At 40.6% G+C, this 27,949-nt stretch overlaps 2 protein-coding genes across 2 annotated transcripts in view; one reads left to right on the forward strand and one right to left on the reverse strand.

Annotated features, from left to right (window-relative positions):
- LOC106094069 (IQ motif and SEC7 domain-containing protein 1) overlaps positions 1-20,861 on the reverse strand; it is a 134,282-nt gene extending 113,421 nt beyond the window's left edge. Inside the window, exon 1 of the mRNA XM_059363912.1 lies at positions 19,774-20,861. Coding sequence (XP_059219895.1) covers positions 19,774-20,333 — 560 coding nt within the window. The 5' untranslated portion in view covers positions 20,334-20,861. The remainder of the gene's footprint in view (positions 1-19,773) is intronic.
- A 3,900-nt stretch (positions 20,862-24,761) lies between these two features.
- LOC131998561 (uncharacterized) lies at positions 24,762-26,157 on the forward strand. Its single transcript, XM_059371012.1, has 3 exons — positions 24,762-24,997; positions 25,495-25,629; positions 25,713-26,157. The coding sequence occupies exons 1-3, from the start codon at positions 24,906-24,908 to the stop codon at positions 25,828-25,830; spliced, it is 345 nt and encodes a 114-aa protein (XP_059226995.1). The 5' UTR covers positions 24,762-24,905; the 3' UTR covers positions 25,831-26,157.
- Positions 26,158-27,949: the final 1,792 nt, after the last annotated feature.

Consider the following 27,949-nt stretch of genomic DNA (forward strand, 5'->3'; position numbering starts at 1 on the left):
CATGGAAAATGCCGCGAAATCCGTACTTGGGTACCGGAAGCCTCCTCCAAGAAACCCATGGTACTACCAAGAGCGTCGAGAGGCTACTGAAGCCAAGAATGCGGCATATAGAGCAACCCTGCAATCAGTAGCAACGCGCCAGATGAAGGAGAGGTATCGGGAGAAAAGGAGAGGGGAGAAACGTCTATTCCGCAGAAAGAAAGAGGAAATGGAAAGACGTCAGTGTGAGCGAATTGAGATGTACAGGATTCAGAATGAAGTCCGGAAATTCTACCAAAGAATTAAACATCAAACCGATGGCTTTGGTGCAGGCACATCCTCCTGCAGAGACAAAGAAGGAAATCTGATAACTGACACAGACTACATGCTGAGGATATGGAAAGATAAGGCGTATGCATCAGCTTATCTGCGCAATCTGACTAGAAGAACGCATACCCGATGATTGGAACCTTAGCATACTATGTCCCGTACACAAGAAAGGAGACAAGACGGAATGTGCCAACTACAGAGGAATAAATCTCTTCCCCATCGCATACAAGATACTATCGAGCGTACTGTGTGAAAGATTAAAACCTAAAGTCAATGAGATAATTGGGCCCTATCAATGCGGCCTTAGACCTGGTAAATCCGCCCTGGACCAGATATTCACACTGCGCCAAATCCTGGAAAGGACCTGAGAAGGACAAATCAACACCTACCATCTCTTTGTTGACTACAAAGCCGCCTTGATACTCCTTTACGTTCAAAGGTATTTCCAGCCATGTCTGATTTTGGTATCTCTGCAAAATTAATAAGACTATGCTGGATGACACTTGCTGATACGCGTTCCTCCGTAAGAATAGGAAAGAAACTCTCCGAACCATTTAATACCAAACGAGATTTCAGACTAGGAGACAGCCTATCTTGTGATCTCTTTAATATCCTGCTGGAGAAGATTATACGAGATGCAGATTTGAATATATATGGCACACTAATCACAAGAGGGCACATGCTACTCGCCTATGGCGACGACATCGATATCATAGGTCGGCCACTAGAAGTAGTAACTGCAGCCTTTGAAAGAATCGAAAGAGACAATGAAAATGGATGTGGCAGGAAATGGAGATAAGACTAAATGGATGGTTTCAACTTCCAAAAAGCCTTGCACAACCGAGCAGATAAAGAAAATGGAGAAAGTTAGGAACCACAACTTTGAGACAGTCAGTAACTTTATCTACCTCGGCACCGCCGTAACCAAAACGAATGACACCAGTTTTGAGATAAAGCGAAGAATAATACTGGCAAACAGATGCTACTTTGGACTAAGTAAGCAATTTAGAAACAAGGTCACCTCTCGACAGACGAAGACTACACATTACAAGACACTGATACTACACGTGCTGTTATATGGTTCTGAAGCATGGGTACTTGTGAAAGCAGATGAGACAGTGCTTGGAGTATCTGAGAGAAAGATTCTTAGTAAAATATATGGACCAGTTTGCGACAATGGAGAATATAGGCGGCGTATGAACCACAAGCTGTATGACGACTATAGCAAGTTATACGCATCAAAATACAACGGCTGCGTTGGCTAGGTCATGTTGTCAGAATGGATGAAGAAGCACCAGCAAAGAAGTCTTTTGAAGGCAAACACGGTGGTACACGTAAACCAGGAAAACCAAAAACCCGATGGAAAGATCAAGTTGTGGGAGACACCTCGAAACTTGGTGTCAGAGATTTTAGAATGAGTGCAGAAGATCGAGGCGCTTGGAACGCTATTCTACGTTCGGCTAGTGGAACAAATATTCTGTCATAGCCAATTAAAGTAAAGTCAGTAAGTAATTATGCAAAATTTCAGTCGTCTAGCTTTATTCCTTCGAAAGTTATCGTGCTTCCGACAGACGGAAGGACATGGCTAGATCGATTTAGAATGTCATAACGATCAAGAAAATATACATTTTATGGGATGCAACACGGATATTTCTAGGAGTTACAAACGGAATGACGAAATAAGTATACCCCCATCTTATGGTGGAGGGTATAAAAACATACGAAAAGAGGTCGATGATGTCGAACAGAATTCGGAACAAACTCGGTAAGATTTTGTCGGAAGACATAAGAATGTGTTTCGATTTGTCTGATATCAGACATTGGTTCGCTGGGATGTTACGTTAAGACTCAAAAACGGCTGAATCGATTTTCATGAAATTGTCACAGAATGCAGACCAAATCCCAAAGTGTAAATAGTGTTAATCACTTTTCGACATCCCAAAGGGGCGGACCCTCTCCCTTATCCTATTTTTCAAAAACTCTTTATGTGGGACGTTTATCGTCGTAGGCCACTGTGGCGCAGAGGTTTGCATGTCCGCATATGACGCCGAACCCCTTGGTTCAATTCCCGACGTGAACTTCAACGAAAAATTTCAGCTGTGGTTATTCTCTTACTAATGCTGGCTACATTTGTAAGGTACCCTGCCATGTTAAAACTTCTTTACCAAGTGGTGTCGCCATGCGGCACGCCGTTCGGACTCGGCATAATAAAGGAAGCCCCTTATCATTGAGCTTAAATTTTAATCGAAGTGCATTGATATGAGAGAAGTATCCCCTGTTCCTTAATGGAATGTTCGTGGGAAATTTAGTATTGAGTTGTTTATCTCGGAACTGGACGCACAGATTTAAGATTTAAATAAACAAAAAATACTCTTGTGCGCCGAACCATCCTCCAACAACCCCCCAACAAGATATGCTTACACATGGCAGCCGGTTGTACGCACCGGATTGCAGCTTGCACAATTGTCACGGATACAATGTTCTACGAAGGATAGCTTAAGGAATTTGCGATGGTTGAACGTCTTCTTTAACGAACTTGCCGCCAAATCTTCAGACAAATTGTTCACTAAAAGTACGCGTGAGGTGAATTCTGAGTAGAATGTAATGGTCGATGTAGAAATAATTCCGATTCACATTTGACAACATTTACACATTCTCCCCACATCAATTTGCGATAAAGTCAAAAGTAGAAGCAAGGTCCTCAAGTCACTTGCCGGCAGCAATTGGGGTGCTGCCCAAAAACCTTATTGACCACGTACAAATAAATTGACCGGTCTGAGGTTAATTACGCAGCGCCAGTGTGGTCTCGTCAGTTCTGTGCCACACAGTGGAATAATATTCAGATCTGTCAGAATGCCGCACTTTTAACTGTGACAATCCGGTGACAGCCGGTTGTACGCACCGGATTGGCCTGATGAACCCTCATCGGCAGGACTGCCGCCTCAGTGTACGTGTTCGTCTTTTTTCGTTCGGCACACCCCTGAGTGCCTTCTCCGCATGCTTCTGGTCCTCCCGGAATTGAAAGAACCCCGGACCCTGGTTCTGTTCGGTTTGCCAGAACCGCCTCCATCATCGGTCGGTGTCGGTGAGGTGTAACCGGTGCATGGAGTGGGTACACTTCCGATCTTGCTCTGGCCTCACTTCACTACGGGAGTATAGTCATACTGGTTATATTGCAAGGTGCTGTGCGAACATAGCCAGCAGTGGCTCACAAGCGTCGTCGTCGTCGCCTTCTGCATCCTCGTCGTCGGACTTTGCACAGTTGTCACGGATACTATGTGCTACGAAAGGATCGCTCAAGGCATGGAGGTGTGGGATTGGCTTTCGTGATACACCATTCCGTGCAATATAGACCCATCTTGCCTGCGCCTGGCGCTAGTGACCCCTACATGAAATGCACGGGGATAGCAGTCAGGTCCAGTACTGCCGAGATAGTGTACATACCGCCGTTTGGTAGCTGTGTCCCAATTAATGGCCAAGCTTACAACCCCGACATAAGTGTGTTACTATCTGGCCATAATCGTCTGGTTCTAGGGGACTTCAATGCGCATCACATTTCATGGCATTCTCCCCTAGGTAACGACCAACGTGGCATGGCTTTGGCGGAGCAGGCTCCACGTTTTTCACGGTGAATGACGATGATGCTTCTGGTCCTCCCGGAATTGAAAGAACCCCGGACCCTGGTTCTGTTCGGTTTGCCAGAACCGCCTCCATCATCGGTCGGTGTCGGTGAGGTGTAACCGGTGCATGGAGTGGGTACACTTCCGATCTTGCTCTGGCCTCACTTCACTACGGGAGTATAGTCATACTGGTTATATTGCAAGGTGCTGTGCGAACATAGCCAGCAGTGGCTCACAAGCGTCGTCGTCGTCGCCTTCTGCATCCTCGTCGTCGGACTTTGCACAGTTGTCACGGATACTATGTGCTACGAAAGGATCGCTCAAGGCATGGAGGTGTGGGATTGGCTTTCGTGATACACCATTCCGTGCAATATAGACCCATCTTGCCTGCGCCTGGCGCTAGTGACCCCTACATGAAATGCACGGGGATAGCAGTCAGGTCCAGTACTGCCGAGATAGTGTACATACCGCCGTTTGGTAGCTGTGTCCCAATTAATGGCCAAGCTTACAACCCCGACATAAGTGTGTTACTATCTGGCCATAATCGTCTGGTTCTAGGGGATTTCAATGCACATCACTCGTCATGGCATTCTCCCCTAGGTAACGACCAACGTGGCATGGCTTTGGCGGAGCAGGGTCCACGTTTTTCACGGTGAATGACGATGCCCCCACTAGGATTACGAAGAGGTTCAGCAGCTCGCCAGACATTTCCATTGCATCCCATGATCTCCTGAGTGACGTATCCTGGCAAGCCGTCATCTCTTTGGGGTCAGACCACTTCCCCATAATTCTCACCATCGACCAACCACCCGACTTCATAACCTCTGAGTGCCGGACGTTTATCAATCATAAGAAGGCCGATTGGGCTGACTTCAGGGAGTATACCAATCGCAGCTTCAGAGTATACCAATCGCCGCTACAATGCTAGTTGCCGAGAGGAAATTTCGAAACATCATTAACGCAGCAGCCGCTCGCTTTATACCAGCCGGTCGAATGCGTCAAGTGCGGCCCAATTTTCCGGCATAGGCAGTGGTACTTGCAGAACCTGATGGCATTCGTCGTATGGACCCGAATAACCCCTGAATCAGTGAGCTGAATCTGGAAATTAACAGGATAGTCAACGAACATAACGGGAATTTGTGACTGCTACACTTGAATGTTGAAGAATCTGAATTTACCTGGAGTTGAGTACCTTACTACTGTCCTCAACCTGTCTTTGAACACTTTTATAGTTCCGATGTCTGGAAAATGGGTAGAGTGATCCCGCTACTGAAGCCTGGTGAGGATCCCAGTTTGGGGGATTCTTACAGACCGATCTTCCTTCTCTCACCATTAAAAAGACGCTTGTAGCATTACTTTTCCCGAGCCTCGAAGGAGAATTTCCATTCGCCGAACATCAACACGGATTTCGAAGGTTCCATAGCACAACAACTGCTTTGCATGCCACCACCGCACATATTTGCCGTGGTTTTAATCAGCCCAGCCCATGTGACGGGACGGTCCTGGACCTATCGAAGGCATTCGACATCGCCAACACGTCTCTCCAGCCAGGCCTGAAACGCTGGGTCGCGAATTATCTGTCATTTGTGAAATTTAGAGAAAGGAAGTCGAGTGACTTTCATAGAGTGAAACAGGAGTTCCCCAAGGCGGGGTGATATCTAGGTAATGTTTAACCTCTACCTATCCTCCATTCCACCCCCACCAGACGACATACACATCGTACATATGCGATTGAAGGATCATGGCATCAGGCTCCACCCATTGATGACATCTGCAAAGGGGTAAACATCTAACTCAACGAACTTGCCTCTTACTTCGCTGCAAGAAATTTGAAGACATCTGCCACCTAATCTTCAGCCACATTGGTCACTACATACACGCGTGAGGTGCGAAGGGAGCTGAAAGTGATGGTCGACGGAGTGACAATTCCGACTATCAAGAGAGTCCCAAAATACTTTGACATTTTGACAGCTCTTACAAGTTCTCCTCACATACCACAGCAATTTGCGATAAAGTCAAAAGTAGAAACAAGGTCATCAAGTTACTTGTCAGCAGAACTTGGGGTGCTGATAAATAAACATTGTTGACAACGTACAAAGCAATTGGCTGGTCTATGGTAAGTTATGGAGCGCTAGTGTGGTCTCGTCAGCTTTGTGACACGCAGTGGAATAATATTCAGATCTGTCAGAATGCCGCCCTCCGAACTGCGACGGGCTGTCTCCTCAGTTCTTATGTGGACCACCTCCATCAGGAGACAAAGATCCTACCAGGCGAAGACATAACTACATGCTGTCTAAGCAATACGTTTTGGGCTGTTATCGCAGGGATCATCCAAATCATCATCTTGTGGATAGATATCTGTTGAAATTACTTGCTAATGAAAAACTTTGTTTATTAAAATAATATTTCCTATATGTAGGCTTTGCATTCATTGTAGAAAAAAATTATGTATGTATATTGAATATAATACAGATTTTTTCATTCTCTTCGTAAAGCCTATTCAATAAAGACGTGTTCAAATATTTTTGTATATTCTGCGTTTTTTTTATCGATTCTTGGATATCCTTAACAAAGGTTATGGGCCCAGAATCAAAGGATTAATAAAAATCGCGAAGTGAATTGCAAATATAGAAAATAAAAACATTTGTTGGAAAGGAAAATCGTTTAAAATGTCGTCGATTTTTCAAATAGAAAAGCTTGAAGAAGCGAATTATGATGGATGGAAAATCCATATGCGGTCTGTTTTAATTCATGCGGATTTATGGGATTACGTAAGTGGAGCCGCAGTAAAACCAACCGATGATGCCGGACGAACAATCTGGGAAAATAAGGACCAGAAGGCGTTGTCATCAATCCTGTTAAGTATGAAAAGGTCGCAATTGAATTTGGTGAAAAATTGTCCAACTTCGAGAGACGCATGGCTAACATTGGAAAAGAAATTTCAACCCAAAGGACCAGCTAGAATGATATATCTATTCCGCAAGTTATTAGCGACAAAGATGACCGAAAATCAAACTATGGCGGAACATCAATCCAATTTCAATAATGTAGTCGAAAAATTAGCTGAAATTGAGGTGAATATAAGCCAAGAACTCTTGTCGATTATCCTATTGGATAGTTTGTCCGAAGATTATGAAAACTTCGTAATCGCAATGGAATCCAGGGATTCTTTGCCAACATTGGAGGCCCTAAAAAACAAGTTAATGGAGGAATATGAAAGAAGGGCAAGTAAAGTCTACACAGAAGGCCACAAAGAACAAGCTTTTTTAACAAAAGGGAAAAAGAAGAATTCGGAAAAACGAAAACCAGATTTCAAGTGCTACAATTGCGGTAAAAAAGGGCACATGGCTCGCGATTGTAAATCTGGACGTACTACCTCGAATGCAATGCTTAATGGAGTAAATTGTAAAAACTACCCTCGAAGTTACTGGGTATTTGATAGCGGTTGCACCAGTCACATGAGTTGTGACAAGAAAGTTTTTCATGAGCTGAAAAAGCATCGGGAGAGAATCGAGTTAGCAGCTAATTTCTATATTTACTCTGAAGGAATCGGGCAAGTATATTTGAAAACAAATGATCAAAACGTATGTTTGCGTAACGTACTGTATGTACCAAAACTAAAGTTCAATTTTTTATCGGTGGCAAAATTGACGGAAGCAAAACTGTCTGTGAACTTCGAAACAGACGTTGTGATTGTTCAAGATGGGGACACCGATTTGCTGATTGGAAGAAAGCAAGATCAACTTTACATCTACCAAACTACGGATGAGTCTCAAATGTGTGCCAAATTACTAAATAACGATACCTCGCTTTGGCATAAACGTTATGGGCACTTAAATATACAAAGTTTGAAGGAACTGGTAAAACAAAATATGGTCTATGGCTTAAATCTGAAACAAGTATCTCCAAAATTAGAATGCACAGTCTGCTGTAAGGGTAAAATTCATGCGGAACCGTTTCCAAAAAAGGTCGGAAGAGCATCAAAAGATGTCCTTGAATTAGTGCATACAGACATATGTGGACCAATGAGTGTTACATCTGTTGGTGGTTCCCGATATTTTGCGTTGTTCATAGACGACTACTCGAGGATGATGTTTGTCTATTTTTTGAAGCACAAAGGAGATATCTATAACGCCTTTGTAAGTTTTTTATCAATGGCAGAACGACAAACCGGAAAAAAGTTAAAAGTAATCCGCAGTGACAATGGTCGTGAGTATTTGAGTACCAAATATTCAACATGTCTCGAGAAACTTGGAGTTCAACGACAGTTGACGGTCGAATATACGCCTCAACAGAATGGAGTGGCAGAAAGAGCCAATAGAACTGTGGTTGAGATGGCGCGATGTCTTCTTATAGAATCTGGATTGGATGAGTCTTTGTGGGCCGAAGCGATTGCTACATCAGTTTATTTAAGAAATCGAAGTCCAACTGTAGCCGTGGAAGGAATAACGCCTATGGAACGCTGGAGTGGTAAGAAACCTACCGTTGCTCATATTAAAACTTTTGGCTGTAAGGCAATCAGGTTGAATAAGAGACCTGGAAACACTAAATTTCGAGCAAAAGGGCTCGAATGCATACTTGTAGGGTACTGTTCTGAATCGAAAGCGTATCGTTTATTTGACCCAAAAACGAAGAATATGTACAAAAGCCGTGATGTTAAATTCTTCGAAGAGTCCCAGAAAAGTACAAAAGAAAAATGTGATGTATTTGAAACCCTTAAAACAACTGAAGAAGAAAATCTGCCCGTACTTATTGTATCTAATTCAAGTCAGCAAATCCAGGATAATTCAATTGAGGAAGCAAATGAAAGTCCAGAAACTGACCAAGTGGAAAGTGTTATAATGCATGAATCTGCTGTTGAGCCTGAAGACCAACCAATTGAAGAAACAAGAACTTGTGAAGCAAATGTAAAAGTTTTACGATCTGGAAGACGGATTGAAAATAACTTCATAAGAAATGAAAATGTTGAAATTCCGAAATCAGTTAATGAACTCGAACACCGAAATGACCGCGATCTATGGCTTGAATCAATGAAGGCGGAATATGATTCCATGATCCAAAAAGGCACCTGGAAACTTGTCGACAGGCCTGAAAATGAACCTGTTATCAAATGTAAGTGGGTATTTGCGCTAAAACATGATAAGAACGGGAATATAGAAAGATATAAATCAAGATTGGTCGCTAAAGGATGTAGTCAAAGATATGGAATAAACTACACTGAAACTTTTTCTCCTGTAACACGATACTCGACAGTTCGTTTATTACTGGCTTTAGCAGCAGAGTTCAAGATGTACGTACATCAACTAGATGTTACAACGGCGTATTTAAACGGAGAAATTGATGTTGACATATATATGAACCAACCTGAAATGTTTGAAAATAACGAAGCTCCACATAAGGTATGCAAATTACAGAAAACTCTGTATGGGCTTAAACAATCTGGAAGGAAGTGGAACGAAAAGCTTAATGAAGTTCTAAAGAACGTTGAGTTCGAACAGTGCACACTAGATCCTTGTGTTTATACTTTGAACAAAGGACCAAATATCGTGATTCTCGTTGTGTACGTAGATGATATTTTGCTTGCAAGTTCAAAGGAGGAAGAATTAGAAAAAATTAAATCAAAGATTGGGCACTATTTGGATATTAAGGATAAAGGACCCATAGACTACTTTCTGGGGATGGAAGTTAAGAGAAAGACGCCAACGGGACCTTTGGAAGTTTCGCAAAGAAAGATGATTTTAGAATTGCTGCAAGAAGCACGCATGGAAAATGTGAGAAAAGTTAGCACTCCTCTAGATCCTGGCCAACAATTCAAGAAATGCACAGATGGTTGTGGTAATTGTAAGAAGGTTGATGCAAAAATGTTTCAATCTCTTATAGGTTCTTTGATGTATATTGGACTTTGTACTAGACCAGATATACTTCATGCCGTTACTAAATTATCACAGTTCAACAATGATCCACATATCGAGCATTTGAATGGATGTCATCATGTCATGAGGTATTTAAATGCAACTTCCAATTTGAGCCTGCAATACAAGTGTAGTGGTAAACCATTGCATGGATTCGCTGATGCTGACTGGGCAGGAGGATCAGATGACAGGAAGTCTTTCACAGGTTTCGTCTTTATATTGGCCGGAGGTGCTGTAATGTACGAATCTAAGAAACAGCAAACCGTTGCTCTGAGTAGCACTGAGGCAGAATATATGGCATTATCCTCAGCTGCTAAGGAAATAATCTATATCCGAAATCTTTTGACCGAGATCGGATTTTCAAGACTAGTAAAAAATGCAATTACACTATATGGAGATAATATTGGGTCCCAACAGCTTGTCAGAAATCCAGTCTATCATTCAAGAAGTAAGCATATTGACATCAAAGTGCATCACATAAGGGATGTTTATAAAGAAGGAAAGCTTGACTTAAAATATGTTTCATCCAATGAAAACACTGCCGATATTTTGACAAAATCACTAACAAAGGTGAAGAATCAAAATTTAAGTGGGAAGTTGGGATTGCAGTAAAAACATAAATATTTTTTCATTAAGGGGAAGTGTTGAAATTACTTGCTAATGAAAAACTTTGTTTATTAAAATAATATTTCCTATATGTAGGCTTTGCATTCATTGTAGAAAAAAATTATGTATGTATATTGAATATAATACAGATTTTTTCATTCTCTTCGTAAAGCCTATTCAATAAAGACGTGTTCAAATATTTTTGTATATTCTGCGTTTTTTTATCGATTCTTGGATATCCTTAACAATATCCACCACCCAGAAGCCTTAAGGAACATGATCTAAAGCGTAAGGTTCAGCGCTACAAAAGAGAACTTCTAGATCAAACGGCATATCAACAGGCCTAGACAACATTCATGCAGACACGGAAGCAGATGCGGTAAATAGCTACCGGGTGAATGTAGTCCTTGGAGAACGACCGCCTCCCATTGTACATGAAGAAATTGACCTCCCCCGGCAAACCAGAGTAGTTCTGGCTCAATTACGTTCCCGCAGATGCAGACGCCTCAACTCCTAAAGAGCATGGATTGATGCCGACGTGCAAGATGTATGCCCCGATTGTAACCAGGGACCGCACGATACACGTCACCTGTTTAACTGCCTAGCCAGACCTACTCGACTCAGACCCAGATCCCTGTGGACGCACCCCATCTTAGTCGCAGAGTTCCTGGGTCTTGACACTCAACAGAATCAAGCAGACGAAAGATAGAACACAACAAACTGCGAAGGGAGCTGAAAGTGATGGTCGACGGAGTGACAATTCCGACTATCAAGAGAGTCCCAAAATACTTTGACATTTTGACAGCTCTTACAAGTTCTCCTCACATACCACAGCAATTTGCGATAAAGTCAAAAGTAGAAACAAGGTCATCAAGTTACTTGTCAGCAGAACTTGGGGTGCTGATAAATAAACATTGTTGACAACGTACAAAGCAATTGGCTGGTCTATGGTAAGTTATGGAGCGCTAGTGTGGTCTCGTCAGCTTTGTGACACGCAGTGGAATAATATTCAGATCTGTCAGAATGCCGCCCTCCGAACTGCGACGGGCTGTCTCCTCAGTTCTTATGTGGACCACCTCCATCAGGAGACAAAGATCCTACCAGGCGAAGACATAACTACATGCTGTCTAAGCAATACGTTTTGGGCTGTTATCGCAGGGATCATCCAAATCATCATCTTGTGGATAGATATCCACCACCCAGAAGCCTTAAGGAACATGACCTAAAGCGTAAGGTTCAGCGCTACAAAAGAGAACTTCTAGATCAAACGGCATATCAACAGGCCTAGACAACATTCATGCAGACACGGAAGCAGATGCGGTAAATAGCTACCGGGTGAATGTAGTCCTTGGAGAACGACCGCCTCCCATTGTACATGAAGAAATTGACCTCCCCCGGCAAACCAGAGTAGTTCTGGCTCAATTACGTTCCCGCAGATGCAGACGCCTCAACTCCTAAAGAGCAAGGATTGATGCCGACGTGCAAGATGTATGCCCCGATTGTAACCAGGGACCGCACGATACACGTCACCTGTTTAACTGCCTAGCCAGACCTACTCGACTCAGACCCAGATCCCTGTGGACGCACCCCATCTTAGTCGCAGAGTTCCTGGGTCTTGACACTCAACAGAATCAAGCAGACGAAAGATAGAACACAACAAACTGCTACGACAACAACAACACTTCCGTTTTTATTAAGACTCAAATCAGAAATCGGTCAGAAGTATTGGGTTACCCAAAATGTAATTGCGGATTTTTTAAAAGAAAGTAAATGCATTTTTAATAAAACTTAGAATGAACTTTAATCAAATATACTTTTTTACACTTTCTTTCTAAAGCAAGCTAAAAATAACAGCTGATAACTGACAGAAGAATGAACGCAATTACAGAGTCACAAGATGTGAAAAAATTTGTCAACGCCGACTATATGAAAAATCCGAAATTACTTTTTGGGCAACCCAATATTAACGATAGCTCTAAATTCCTTTCGAATTTCCAATAATTTTAGTTCAGTATTCTGTGAGCATTCTTTCAAAAAGATCGGCAGAAACATCATATTTCCCTCCGTCATTTCGTTGCGATGTTGTATCAACCATTCCATATATTTTTCGTTATGAATTCGGACAGACTTCGGATCCGAATTTGGATGAATTTTCCGAATTTCGTACAGACTTCTGACCGAATTCTGAACGTTAGGTTCACTTGGTAGGCATCAATAATATTGCAAGAAAATTTATTACTAATTTACAAAAAATTACACTATAACAGGCTTGGGATCTGAAGATCTACAAAGATGAGTACGAAGAGAAACACCTCCTTGAGGATGTACTGTCTCACCTACTATGGATTGTAGCCATTAACAACATATTAATGTTTCTGGAAGAAAATCCTTATATCAATTTTAGCCTTTGATGATAAAAAATAATAAAATTAAATAAATCGTTATTGAAAATTGATTTAATAGAAATTAACACATTACAAATTATCATATAATTTAGTTTAAGTTACCAATTTTATATTAAATATAATTGATTTGAGAAGTTTCATGTTTGAGAGTAGTTCTTATTGTAATTTTATTGAATTAAGAGCCTAGGTCTTTAAAATTACAAAATTCAGTCAAATTCATGCCTCTTGTTATGGCAGCTATAGTATAGTTCGTCACCGTTTGGTGTTGTAGTGACGCCATTCCCAGTCCATCGCACTTCCTGTAAAGCGGTAATATCTGCCTTGTACTTCTCTAATACATCCGCCAGCGCGCATACTGTATACTTCTCTATAAAGAGTGCGGACATTTGTGGGATTGCACATGTATCCCTCGATGTGGCGAGCCGCTTGCTCCAATATCCGATGCTCGCCGCCAGCCGCCCCTAACCTGGGAACAGATGCTGATGTTGGCCATTGGTTATTTGAAGGCGCCAATAACTCGCCTTATCATCTCGAGTATCATTGGCACTCAGTATTTAATTAAGAGCCAGTGCCACATGACTCCTCACTGAGACTCTCCTCTCGAAAATCGCTGACTGCCCGCGGCCGCATTTAATTTAAATTTCTTCTTTAGACAAAAATATTTTGGCTACATCCCCGGCTCCTATAAAAACCGATTTAGCCGAATATTCTTCTTGACTTGGCAGAAATTTTGTACAATGATTTTCCCTATGATTTCCAACAGATTTACTTAGTTTGATCTGAAATTCTTCAAAACCTGATATAGCTCCCATATGAATTGATCTCCCCAATATTCTTCTTGAGTTTCTAGAGAGCGTAATTCTTATCCGATTTGGCTGAAATTTTGCACAATGATTTTCCATATAACTTTCAACAGATGTACCAAGTATGGTCCGATTTGGTCTTGATTCTTATATAAACCGATGTCTCGAATATACTCTTAAGCCCCTAGAGGGCTAATTTCTTATCCGATTTGGTTGAAATTTTGCATAATAACATCTTCTTTGGTATATAGAATTTGGCCCGGCCGAACTTTTACTTGTTTTTTTTTTTTTTAATTTTTTTTCTAACAGTTCGGAAGGAGTTCTGGCCTATTACTGAACTGTTTGTCTGTAGGAATTCTTGTTTTTGTGCTTGCCTTTTCATATGATAATTTGTTTGAACCGTTAGGAATTTTTGTTCTTACAGTTCTGATGGCACTCGGAACGAATTCGGGACTATGTGTCGGCACAATTTTTTTAACCGCCTGTTCGGACGGAATTCTGAACAGTGTCTGAGCTTGTTGTGAATGTTTTTGTCTTTTTTCGTGCTTGCTTCACTGCCATCGTAGCTCAAAGGTTAGCTGTTTGTCTATGATGCTGAGTGACCTGATTCGAATCTGGACGAGAACATCAGAAAAAAATTTTCAGACGTGGTTAAGCCCTCTTATTTCTGGCGACATTTGTGAGGTACTATGCCATGTAAAAACTTCTCTTCAAAGATGTGTTGGCGCCCCGTCCGAACTCGGCTATAAAAAGGAAATCCTTTATGGAATGTTTAACAGCAAATATGCCATTTTAACAGTTGGAAAATCCATTCGAATTCTATAGGAATTCCTTCAGAATTAGGTTGGAATTTGATAATACAAGTCGGAAAAACAAAACAATATGTTACAAGGTGCTGTGCGAACATAGCCAGCAGTGGGTCACAAGCGTCGTCGTCGTCGGACTATATACGCAACAGCAGCATCTCAGCCCCAATATTGCCAGGCCAGTGCAGAGAAGTGTATTATTTTGGAACTAAACTGCAACGGTCTCCGTGGCAAGATCGATGAGATTGTGGATTTTATGAGTCGGAAGAACATATTGGTCGCAGCGATACAGGAGAAAAAGCTGACCAACACCTGCAGCTCGCATAGTTGTCACGGAAGCAATGTGCTACGAAAGGATCGCTCAAGGAATGGAGGTGTGGGATTGGCCTTCGTGATACACCATTCCGTGCAATATAGACCCATCTCGACTGCGCATGGCGCTAGTGACCCCTTCATGGAATGCATGGGGATAGCAGTCAGGTCCAGTACTGTCGAGATAGAGCTATACAACGTGTACATACCGCCGGTTGGTAGCTGTGTCCCGATTAATGGCCAGGCTTACAACCCCGACATAAGTGTGTTGCTATCTGGCCATAATCGTCTGGTTCTAGGGGACTTTAATGCGCATCACATTTCATGGCATTCTCCCCTAGGTAACGACCAACGTGGCATGGCTTTGGCGGAGCAGGCTCCACGTTTTTCACGGTGAATGACGATGCCCCCACTAGGATTACGAAGAGGTTCAGCAGCTCGCCAGACATTTCCATTGCATCCCATGATCTCCTGAGTGACGTATCCTGGCAAGCCGTCATCTCTTTGGGGTCAGACCACTTCCCCATAATTCTCACCATCGACCAACCACCCGACTTCATAACCTCTGAGTGCCGGACGTTTATCAATCATAAGAAGGCCGATTGGGCTGACTTCAGGGAGTATACCAATCGCAGCTTCAGAGTATACCAATCGCCGCTACAATGCTAGTTGCCGAGAGGAAATTTCGAAACATCATTAACGCAGCAGCCGCTCGCTTTATACCAGCCGGTCGAATGCGTCAAGTGCGGCCCAATTTTCCGGCATAGGCAGTGGTACTTGCAGAACCTGATGGCATTCGTCGTATGGACCCGAATAACCCCTGAATCAGTGAGCTGAATCTGGAAATTAACAGGATAGTCAACGAACATAACGGGAATTTGTGACTGCTACACTTGAATGTTGAAGAATCTGAATTTACCTGGAGTTGAGTACCTTACTACTGTCCTCAACCTGTCTTTGAACACTTTTATAGTTCCGATGTCTGGAAAATGGGTAGAGTGATCCCGCTACTGAAGCCTGGTGAGGATCCCAGTTTGGGGGATTCTTACAGACCGATCTTCCTTCTCTCACCATTAAAAAGACGCTTGTAGCATTACTTTTCCCGAGCCTCGAAGGAGAATTTCCATTCGCCGAACATCAACACGGATTTCGAAGGTTCCATAGCACAACAACTGCTTTGCATGCCACCACCGCACATATTTGCCGTGGTTTTAATCAGCCCAGCCCATGTGACGGGACGGTCCTGGACCTATCGAAGGCATTCGACATCGCCAACACGTCTCTCCAGCCAGGCCTGAAACGCTGGGTCGCGAATTATCTGTCATTTGTGAAATTTAGAGAAAGGAAGTCGAGTGACTTTCATAGAGTGAAACAGGAGTTCCCCAAGGCGGGGTGATATCTAGGTAATGTTTAACCTCTACCTATCCTCCATTCCACCCCCACCAGACGACATACACATCGTACATATGCGATTGAAGGATCATGGCATCAGGCTCCACCCATTGATGACATCTGCAAAGGGGTAAACATCTAACTCAACGAACTTGCCTCTTACTTCGCTGCAAGAAATTTGAAGACATCTGCCACCTAATCTTCAGCCACATTGGTCACTACATACACGCGTGAGGTGCGAAGGGAGCTGAAAGTGATGGTCGACGGAGTGACAATTCCGACTATCAAGAGAGTCCCAAAATACTTTGACATTTTGACAGCTCTTACAAGTTCTCCTCACATACCACAGCAATTTGCGATAAAGTCAAAAGTAGAAACAAGGTCATCAAGTTACTTGTCAGCAGAACTTGGGGTGCTGATAAATAAACATTGTTGACAACGTACAAAGCAATTGGCTGGTCTATGGTAAGTTATGGAGCGCTAGTGTGGTCTCGTCAGCTTTGTGACACGCAGTGGAATAATATTCAGATCTGTCAGAATGCCGCCCTCCGAACTGCGACGGGCTGTCTCCTCAGTTCTTATGTGGACCACCTCCATCAGGAGACAAAGATCCTACCAGGCGAAGACATAACTACATGCTGTCTAAGCAATACGTTTTGGGCTGTTATCGCAGGGATCATCCAAATCATCATCTTGTGGATAGATATCCACCACCCAGAAGCCTTAAGGAACATGATCTAAAGCGTAAGGTTCAGCGCTACAAAAGAGAACTTCTAGATCAAACGGCATATCAACAGGCCTAGACAACACTCATGCAGACACGGAAGCAGATGCGGTAAATAGCTACCGGGTGAATGTAGTCCTTGGAGAACGACCGCCTCCCATTGTACATGAAGAAATTGACCTCCCCCGGCAAACCAGAGTAGTTCTGGCTCAATTACGTTCCCGCAGATGCAGACGCCTCAACTCCTAAAGAGCATGGATTGATGCCGACGTGCAAGATGTATGCCCCGATTGTAACCAGGGACCGCACGATACACGTCACCTGTTTAACTGCCTAGCCAGACCTACTCGACTCAGACCCAGATCCCTGTGGACGCACCCCATCTTAGTCGCAGAGTTCCTGGGTCTTGACACTCAACAGAATCAAGCAGACGAAAGATAGAACACAACAAACTGCTACGACAACAACAACACTTCCGTTTTTATTAAGACTCAAATCAGAAATCGGTCAGAAGTATTGGGTTACCCAAAATGTAATTGCGGATTTTTTAAAAGAAAGTAAATGCATTTTTAATAAAACTTAGAATGAACTTTAATCAAATATACTTTTTTACACTTTCTTTCTAAAGCAAGCTAAAAATAACAGCTGATAACTGACAGAAGAATGAACGCAATTACAGAGTCACAAGATGTGAAAAAATTTGTCAACGCCGACTATATGAAAAATCCGCAATTACTTTTTGGGCAACCCAATATTAACGATAGCTCTAAATTCCTTTCGAATTTCCAATAATTTTAGTTCAGTATTCTGTGAGCATTCTTTCAAAAAGATCGGCAGAAACATCATATTTCCCTCCGTCATTTCGTTGCGATGTTGTATCAACCATTCCATATATTTTTCGTTATGAATTCGGACAGACTTCGGATCCGAATTTGGATGAATTTTCCGAATTTCGTACAGACTTCTGACCGAATTCTGAACGTTAGGTTCACTTGGTAGGCATCAATAATATTGCAAGAAAATTTATTACTAATTTACAAAAAATTACACTATAACAGGCTTGGGATCTGAAGATCTACAAAGATGAGTACGAAGAGAAACACCTCCTTGAGGATGTACTGTCTCACCTACTATGGATTGTAGCCATTAACAACATATTAATGTTTCTGGAAGAAAATCCTTATATCAATTTTAGCCTTTGATGATAAAAAATAATAAAATTAAATAAATCGTTATTGAAAATTGATTTAATAGAAATTAACACATTACAAATTATCATATAATTTAGTTTAAGTTACCAATTTTATATTAAATATAATTGATTTGAGAAGTTTCATGTTTGAGAGTAGTTCTTATTGTAATTTTATTGAATTAAGAGCCTAGGTCTTTAAAATTACAAAATTCAGAAAATAAAATAAAAAAATGTGAAAAAGTGGCGATTGCGATTAGGCGAAAGTTTCCTAGCACTCTAAGAGATACACTTCAGGGAGCTCTACGTACGACAATGAAGTGGTTTGTCGAAAGTTGTCCGTCTAAAGCAATGTATTCTGTTTTTAGTAGTGAAAAACTGCAACAAGATATCTTAATTTAATTAATTTAATTTAGTTATACATATTTATGGCAAATATTCTGCACCGACACAATCCTGTCATCGTATTACACTAGCATTGATTGTGCTCAATTGCTTCTTTTAAATCATTAGTTTATAAAAGCATTTTAATATTTCACATATTTTTCATTTGCAATTTTTTATATGGAGTTTGACAGTTGTTCACGTGAAAAGCCGAATAGAGTACCAAACCTAAGGCAGAAGTAGTTTTTTCAGCAATATATTCGATCTATCCACAACGGCACATGTATCCTTGGGAGGAGAGAAAAGTGCAAGAGAGGCAACTCTTGCCCTATACGCCTGCAATTGAGACATTGGCAAAAGGGGGTTGATAAAAAAATACTGTACCACTATTTTTGGCAGAATCCATTGGAACTACAATAAACCTGGTAATAGAAGTTACATAGACTACTACATAGATACGACGAAGTGGGCTTTGGGAGGTACTGTGAAGAACTTGGACAGGTTATAACAAGACCACTGCAGTGTGTCAAGCGAAGGTCTTTGCAATTAAAGAAGTGGTGAAATAGCAAAGATGTAATGTCATAACGACGATAGGCGTAAATAGCTTCTCCGACGGCAGCTATCAAATCGCTTGAAAACGTATTTCTGTATTCAAAAACCACACTCGACTGTTTCTCAACGAGATTGTTGAACAGTTCAAAATGCATCTGTTCTGGGTGCCAGTGTAGAGATATTCTAGAAAAATGTAGAGCAGACGAGCTTGCGAGACTAGGAACTACCTTACACATTCCAGGGGACTTCGAACCTATAGGTATGCCTCTAGCGACATGTAAGCAAGCTCTTCGGGATCAGGCCCGAGTTGCACGGAATTCCCAATTATGATTTTCTCTTTCGAGGTTACTTTTTAGTATTTAGAACACAGAGCAAGCCTATTACTGGCTTGTTCTTTAGGTCTCCTTTTATAAACGAAAACTTCCATTTGATATTTTTATACCAAGTTTTATCCGATTTTCAATAATCTTCTGCTCTTCGTTTATTTCGTTCTTTCTCTGCCTCCTTTCTCCTCACACCCTCTATTTTCTTTCTTGGAACACAATGGACCAGAGGTCTCCAATGAAGCCTTTGGCAACTGCGGTTGCCAGGCGTTTGTCTTTTAACCTAACCTAATTATTCTGAAACTATTATCTAATCTTTTAATATTGGTAAATAAATCTCCAATTAGATCAATAACTTACTCAGTTAGTTCAATTACATGCGATTTATATTAGTTTTCTTAGTTTATTGTAGAGCTACTGTTCTAATGGTACTTACGAATCTTCCGGCAGACGTTTAAGTTCGAAAATCTCCAATTCTAGGCGCAAATTTGACACTTCGCAAAGCAAGCGATCCCGATCAGCGGTAACTTCTGCAAGTTTTTCTCTCAAGGCATGGTTCTGCAGAAAAAGTTCATGAACATTTAAATGCATAGTGTTTACGTTGGACATATTCTTCATTTGCTGGCTAAACAAGACCTCAGGAGTGAATGAAGTTGTTGTACAATTCGATAATTGCGAACTCATTGAATCATTTGAACCAAATATGTTTGCGCTGCTATAGTGACCCTGTATATCGAGTTTGTCTTTTTCGTTTGGATTTTGATTGCCACTGCTGCTTACTCCCACGCTGCTTGTACTTCCCACAAGCATCGAACTGGCCATTAAAAGTGACTGAGTAGTTTGGTGCAAGTGTTGTTGCTGTCCTAACAATTCTAGGCGATCTGATTGTCCAACTAAAGTTTCCGATTTAATAGATATATTATCATATACTTTTTCACAATTTCCAGCTTCCTCGAGGGAACTTCCATTCGGAACACGATTTCTTAAATCGCACATTTTTAGTTTGTTCTTTAGTACAGAGATAGAATACTTTCAAAATTATTCTTGTAATCTTTCAGCTACTTAGCCATTCCTGCCATAGTACTTTCTTTCACTTCTTACGACTTCTCATACATATTACCACACTGATATTGACTTGTACTTTGTATCAGAGTACAATATATGAAATTAATTTTTTTAGCACAATTAGTAGAACAGAACCATTTAAGGAAAAAGTCCTTGCATTTTAAACCGTTCTATTCGGGGTTAATAAATGCGTAGATTATTTAATTTATTAATTATAATCATTGGCATATATCTGCACGTATCGAGTTAATACACGATCATTTGCAGATAAAAAAAAATTATCAAAATATTCTCCCACCACGATAAACAGTTGGACAGACGGCAGAGCAGACAGAAATTTTCTTTAATGGGCAGATCACACTACGCTATTATAGATTCTTTGTTTGTCTAATTTTGTTTTCTTTATTGTGTCATTTGCAAACAGATTTGAATTTGTAGTTTTTCATATGTTCTTTTGCATCAATGAAAGAGAATAAGGCACAAAAGACCAGAGCCGAGAACTGTGATGGAGGTCCCAATAACAACAGTTACGTTACTTTATAACTAATTCCCTTTTATAAATAGTATGCACATGATTAAATCCATGACATAATTACTAGGTAGTGTGGCGTAAACAGATGAGTGCAATTTTTTCTCGCGATGTGCACTATCTGTCAACGTGTTTTGGTTGTGTGTGTGTGTATTATAGCTAAGAACCATACCACAAAAAACAAAAAATGGTACGAACTAGTAATATACAGAAAATCAGAGTTGCACTAATCACTGATTTTTACAGATAGTGCACTCAATATTTTGTTGTTGGGCAACTGCCACTACCTGTAAATGAATTTATATTGGTTGAATCCAAGATATACAGGTAGTGGCAGTTGCCCATCAACAAAATATTGAGTGCACTATCTGTAAAAATCAGTGATTAGTGCAACTCTGATTTTCTGTATATTACTAGTTCGTACCATTTTTTGTTTTTTGTGGTATGGTTCTTAGCTATAATACACACACACACAACCAAAACACGTTGACAGATGGTGCACATCGCGAGAAAAAATTGCACTCATCTGTTTACGCCACACTACCTAGTAATTATGTCATGGATTCAATCATGTGCATACTATTTATAAAAGGGAATTAGTTATAAAGTATTAGTATTTGACAGATCACGTGGGATTTCAGACATGGTGTCAAAGAGAAAGATGCTCAGAATGCTTTGACATTTCATCATGAATAGACTTACTAACGAGCAACGCTTGCAAATCATTGAATTTTATTACCAAAATCAGTGTTCGGTTCGAAATGTGATCAAATTTTGACAAATTTTGTTCAGCGATGAGGCTCATTTCTGGTTGAATGGCTACGTAAATAAGTAAAATTGCCGCATTTGGAGTGAAGAGCAACCAGAAGCCGTTCAAGAACTGCCCATGCATCCCGAAAAATGCACTGTTTGGTGTGGTTTGTACGTTGGTGGAATCATTGGACCGTATTTTTTCAAAGATGCTGTTGGACGCAACGTTACGGTGAATGAACACATTTCGAACCGAACACTGATTTTGGTAATAAAATTCAATGATTTGCAAGCGTTGCTCGTTAGTAAGTCTATTCATGATGAAATGTCAAAGCATACTGAGCATCTTTCTCTTTGACACCATGTCTGAAATCCCACGTGATCTGTCAAATACTAATATATATATATATATATATATAATATATATATATATATATATATATATATATATATATATATATATATATATATATATATATATATATATATATATATATATATATATATATATATATATATATATATATATATATATATATATATATATATATATATATATATATATATATATATATATATATATATATATATATATATATATATATATATATATATATATATATATATATATATATATATATATATATATAACATACTCAAAATCACAGTTGCACTATTCACTTATTTTGACAGATAGTGCACTCAACACTTTGTTGTTGGGCAACTGCCAATACCTTTAAATCAATATATCTTGATTTTTCGTTGTTTGTGTGTGTTATGGTTCTTAACTATAATACACACACGACCTTTTTGGTCTTTGACAGATAGTGCACTTCGAGAGAAATAATTGCACTCACCTGTTTACGGTACACGACCTGGTTAATTATGTCATGGTTATATCGTTGATTTCGTTGTTGTTTGGATTATGACATAACCTTCTAATTGTACCAAGTATCACCGTTTATTAAAACGGTAGTTTCATCATTCAATCTGAATGACAAAACTAAAAGAGGAAGTACGCAACATATTTATTCATGATTAAACGTTCTGGAATGCAAAAATTGCTTAGGAACTTTAAAAAATTTAAGAGATTTGGAGTGCCGTCGTGATATCGCTCGGCTTCTTGAGCGTTCATGCTGGGGTCTTTCAAATACGTTATTGGAAGAGGTTTCGAATCGGATAGCTTAGACGAAACGTGAGGTCGAGTGTGAGCACTCGATTGACGGATTCATATCGTTTCCCACTGCCTGACTGTATTACGGTTTTGCAGGCGGTGATACAGGCGATCACAGAATGCATGATACAATTAAGAGGTACTGTCATTAGCACAACAACAAACATCTACCCCAAACGAAACTACCTTGAGTGGCAAATGCCGTAAATTGAAATGTCAAAGTAGTTTAAGAAATAAACTTTGTTTAACAAATTATCTTCTTTAAATGTGTTTTATATTTGTATTTCCATCACTGTTTTGTTGCTAATGTGTGGATCATTGGATCAAATAGAAATTCTTTTTAAGGTTTTAGTAAATAACCACAGCTGTGTTATCAAGCCTTTGACATTTAAATTTACTGCAAAATCGAAACAAATATAAAAAATTGTGTCAGCTGTTCGCATCGAAACAAATATAAAAAATTGTGTCAGCTGTTCGCATGACTTAGAAGTGCATCCTGATAGAATGGGTGAGTTGGTATGGTGTTACTGTGGGGATGTCGAGGGCCAACGTCATTATAGGCAGTAAATTAGTCATCGAAGCTATAACAACCAGGAGGGTAACACGAACAGTCTTGAAGTGTAAGAGAATATGAACGCCTTCTTTGAGTATGGCACGATTCGCGGCATTTGGGTGCCTTTCCTTTTGAAGTTTTCGTCGCCTACTTTTTCGTTTAACATCGAAGTTAAACCGTGAAGTTACCAAAGGTAACCACCAACGATAACTCGTAAGATGTCAATAATACAGGGTGACACTAACTTTGCATGTTCGGAAATTATCAACCGTTTATAGCTAAAAAAATGCATATACCAGAATAATAAGTTGTGAACAAACTAATTCCATTCTGGAGGCGTTAAATGGACTTCAAAAAAGTGCGTATGCCAAATTATAGGGACATTTCTACTTTTTATGTTTATGTATTTGTGGCTCGGGAGCAAATATATAAATAAATTACAGCTATAATTTGTCTTTAACTCTTTCATAAAGTATTATTTCTTATTATCGTATTATTTAGTTGTTTTACATGTAGTGTGCAGCCTAATGTGCATACCCAGCGCCACCTTTATGTGACTATTATGACTCGACACCTGCTGGCTATTTTTGACCCAGGGAGAGAGATAACCAGCTGACACCAACTTCTCATTATGGCTCCCCATATGTTTTGTTGGTGCCGGCTGGAAGACCCACTTCATGATGGAGGTCAACCAAAGCCAAGCTGGCTGGAGCCCTCAAAATGAAGCGTCCTTTTTGGTTTGGACTCGGCAGAGAAAAGGAGTTGGTATCGGCGTTTACGCAACAAAGGAGAGAAAACGAACATCAAAGTTTTAAAATTGTTTTATAAGACTTTTGTGGTTAAATGTGCAAAAGGAAAAAGTTTTTAAATTATATACTTACTTACTTTAATTGGATACGACAGAATATTTGTTCCACTAGCCGAACGTAGAACAGCGCTCCAAGCGCCTCGATCATCTGCGCTCATTCTAAAATCTCTGACACCAAGTTTCGAGGTGTCTCCCACAACTTGATCTTTCCATGGGGCTTTTGGTCTTCCCGGTTTGCGTGTACCACCGTGTTTGCCTTCAAAAGACTTCTTTGTTGGAACTTCTTCATGACCTAGCCAACGCAGCCGTTTCGATTCTTTCAAAGGCTGCAGTTACTTCTTCCGGTGACCGACCTATGATACCGATGTCGTCGGCACAGGCGAGTAGCATGTGCTCTCTTGTGATTAGTGTGCCATATCTATTCACATCTGCATCTCGTATAATCTTCTCCAGCAGGATATTAAAGAGATCACAAGATAGGCTGTCTCCTTGTCTGAAACCACGTTTGGTATTAAATGGTTCGGAGAGATTCTTTATTATTCTTACTGAGGAACGAGTATCAGCAAGCGTCATCCAGCAGAGTGTGTCACGTACCCCCATAGGAGGTCGCTCCACCTTTTCTCTGGAGTGGCAATTGACGCTGGCGGGCGCTGGCTGCTGGCGGTTGAGCTCCGGCTGTGGCTCAGTGGATGGGGCGCGGTTCTTTGCCAACACCTATTGCCAAAAAGGAGGGACAAAAAAAACTAAAATCAACCAGCTTGTGGATGGACAAATACAGCGGGTACGCAAACACTTGAAATTAAACACACAGGAAAAATGTCTTTATCGGTTCGCTGGCATGCCGGTCTTCCATGGCATGCCTCGGCCTAACCCTCCCCAAACCATGGTACTCCCGTGGCCCACTAAATCGGAGTACCCCAAAAGCTTACTCACCTGTTCATTACACCATTCCTTCCCCTTTCTTTAGTCTTCTATCCCTTCATGGGAAAGAAAAAAAACCAAAAATATTTCATTCTAACATTCGTACAAAATTCGGCACTGCTTTATTTGGAGGTCACAACCTCCCTGATACTCTCAATTTTGACATTTATAACTAAACTTGTAATGACCAAAGAAAAGGTAGTTAAGAAATTAAAATTCAAGTTATCAAGACTAACAAATTTTTCGTAAAACATTTACTTTAAGCAAAAACAGTAGTTTGGATCAAAATTAGCAAAATTATTTTTCAAGCAAAATTTAAGGCTTTCAAATTTAATTTCTCAATCTCGTGTTTTTCAGGTTCCTGGTTCTAATGGCGACTGTTCCGGATAAATGCCAATGGAGTCCCCGGGTATTGTGGTCCTGGTGGCAGCCTCTGCGGCCAATAGGGTCCCTTTTAGATTCTCGTTTGTCCGTCCGTCCGTCTAGTCTTTGGTAAGTATTGTCGTGTTTAAGTGTACATATATGTCGCAGTCAGTTCTTGTCTAAAAAAGTTTTTTTCTTTTATTATTTTCTAGGGGTTTTCTGATGTGCTGCTTTCTCAGCACCGTAAGGTCAACAAACTCAGAGAAACTTTTTGGACTACCTTATGGACACTGGGGTATGCGACAGCGTCTAGGTCCCTCGGTGGAGTAGCGACAGGAGTTGTGGATATGCCAATTGCAGCAGCTGAAGTCTTTTATACGTGTGGCAGTGGAGGTGGAGGAGTCTTGACTTTCGCTTTTATTTTTAGACTTAAGTTTTTAGCTTTAAATTTTACATTATATGATTTGATTTCTTTTCTATTTCTGTTCAGTGTTTTCTTCTTTAATAAATCTTTCTTTTTCTTTTACAGGTTTTTTTTACAGCTTTACTTTCTTTAAGCTTTCCGAGTTTTCTTTAATTCTTTTATTTTTCAAGTTATTTTAAATCATTGTAAAATTTTCATAAATATATATATATATATTTATATATACACATATATACTGTTTTTAGAATTTTGCCTTATATTTGTAACTTTATCTATAGCTTTAAGATGTTCACTAAAACTTTACATTTGTTTTAAATTATTTCTTTAGTTTTCACCACTTTGTTTATTCTGTGACACCGCTCAATAAACACATAAATTTTTCTTTTGTTAATTCACTTGTGTTTAATTTTTTTATATTTACTGATGGCTCCACCTCCGTTTGCTGCCAAGATCCAATCGAAAAAGAACTTGTCATCCTCCACATACTGACCATCATGGTTCCCCCAAGCCATCATGTCCACCGAGGAACCATCATGAAATTTGCTTTTCCAAAATAGCAAAAACAAAAAACATATGTTTCTTTGAAGTGTCGTTGTAGTGGTCACATTTGTATGTGGAGGTAACATATGGTGGTAGCGCAGGGTTGTATTCCCTAGTTGCCATAAAAACGTGACTGTTCAAAACCAGATGTCGCTCTACTCCAATCAGACATAGGGTGACACGCTACAAGTCTTATTAATTTTGCAGGGATACCAAACTCAGACATGGCTGGAAATACCTTTGAACGTAAAGGAGTATCGAAGGCGGGTTTGTAGTCACGAAGAGATGGTAGGTGTTGATTTGTCCTTCTCGGGTCTTTTCCAGGATTTGGCGCAGTGTGAATATCTGGTCTAGGGTGGATTTACCAGGTCTAAAGCCGCATTAATAGGGCCCAATTATCTTACTGACTTTAGGTTTCAATCTCTCACACAATACGCTCGATAGTATCTTGTATGTGATGGGGAGGAGACGTATTTCTCTGTAGTTGGCACATTCCGTCTTGTCTCCTTTCTTGTGTACGGGACATAGTATGCTGAGTTTCCAATCATCGGGTATGCGTTCTTCTAGATTGCACAGATAAGCTGGTTCTTCGCCGCCAACATCGGACACTACCAGTTGGGTAAAATGTTCTTTCCATATCCTCAGCATGTTATCTGTGTCAGTTACCAGATGAGAAGGAATTCTTTGTCTCTGCAGGAGGATGTGCCTGCACCAAAGCCATCGGTTTGACGTTTAATTCTTTGGTAGAATTTCCGGACTTCACTCTGACTCCTGTACATCTCAATTCGCTCACACTCACGACTTCCCATTTCCTTTTTCTTTCTGCGGAATAGACGTTTCTCCTCTCTCATTTTCTCCTGACACCTCTCCGTTGCCACTGATTGCAGAGTTGTCCTATATGCCGCATTCTTGGCTTCAGCAGCATCTCGACACTCTTGGTCGTACCATGGGTTTCTTGGAGGAGGCATCCGGTACCCAAGTACGGCATTTTCCATGGAGTGGGCAATAGTTTGCCTCTGCACCATAATATCATCGGAACAAGGAGTGCTTTCATCAAGCAGTTGGGTCAGTCGAGTGGAGTATGCCGCTGCCATTTGTTGTGTTTGAAGCTTTTCAATAACCAGCTTCCAACGAGGTAATGATCCGAATCTATATTCGCTCCACGGATCGATCGTACATCTAACACGCTGGATGAATGCCTTCCATCTATCACAACGTGATCAATTTGGTTTCTCGTGTTTGGATCGGGTGACAGCCATGTGGCTTTGTGAATATTTTTATGTTAAAATCTGGTGCAACTTACTACCATGTTTTTTGCCGCGGCGAAATCTATCAGCCTCAAACCATTACTGGACGTTATCTCGTGGAGGCTAAACTTTCCGACTGTTGGACCAAAAATGTCTACCTTCCCTATTTTCGCATTAAAATCTCCCAGAACGATTTTAATATCATAGGCGTGGCAGCGGTCATATTCTCTCTCTAGGC

The sequence above is a fragment of the Stomoxys calcitrans genome, chromosome 1 (assembly GCF_963082655.1).
Source record: "Stomoxys calcitrans chromosome 1, idStoCalc2.1, whole genome shotgun sequence".
Classification (NCBI taxonomy): domain Eukaryota; kingdom Metazoa; phylum Arthropoda; class Insecta; order Diptera; family Muscidae; genus Stomoxys; species Stomoxys calcitrans.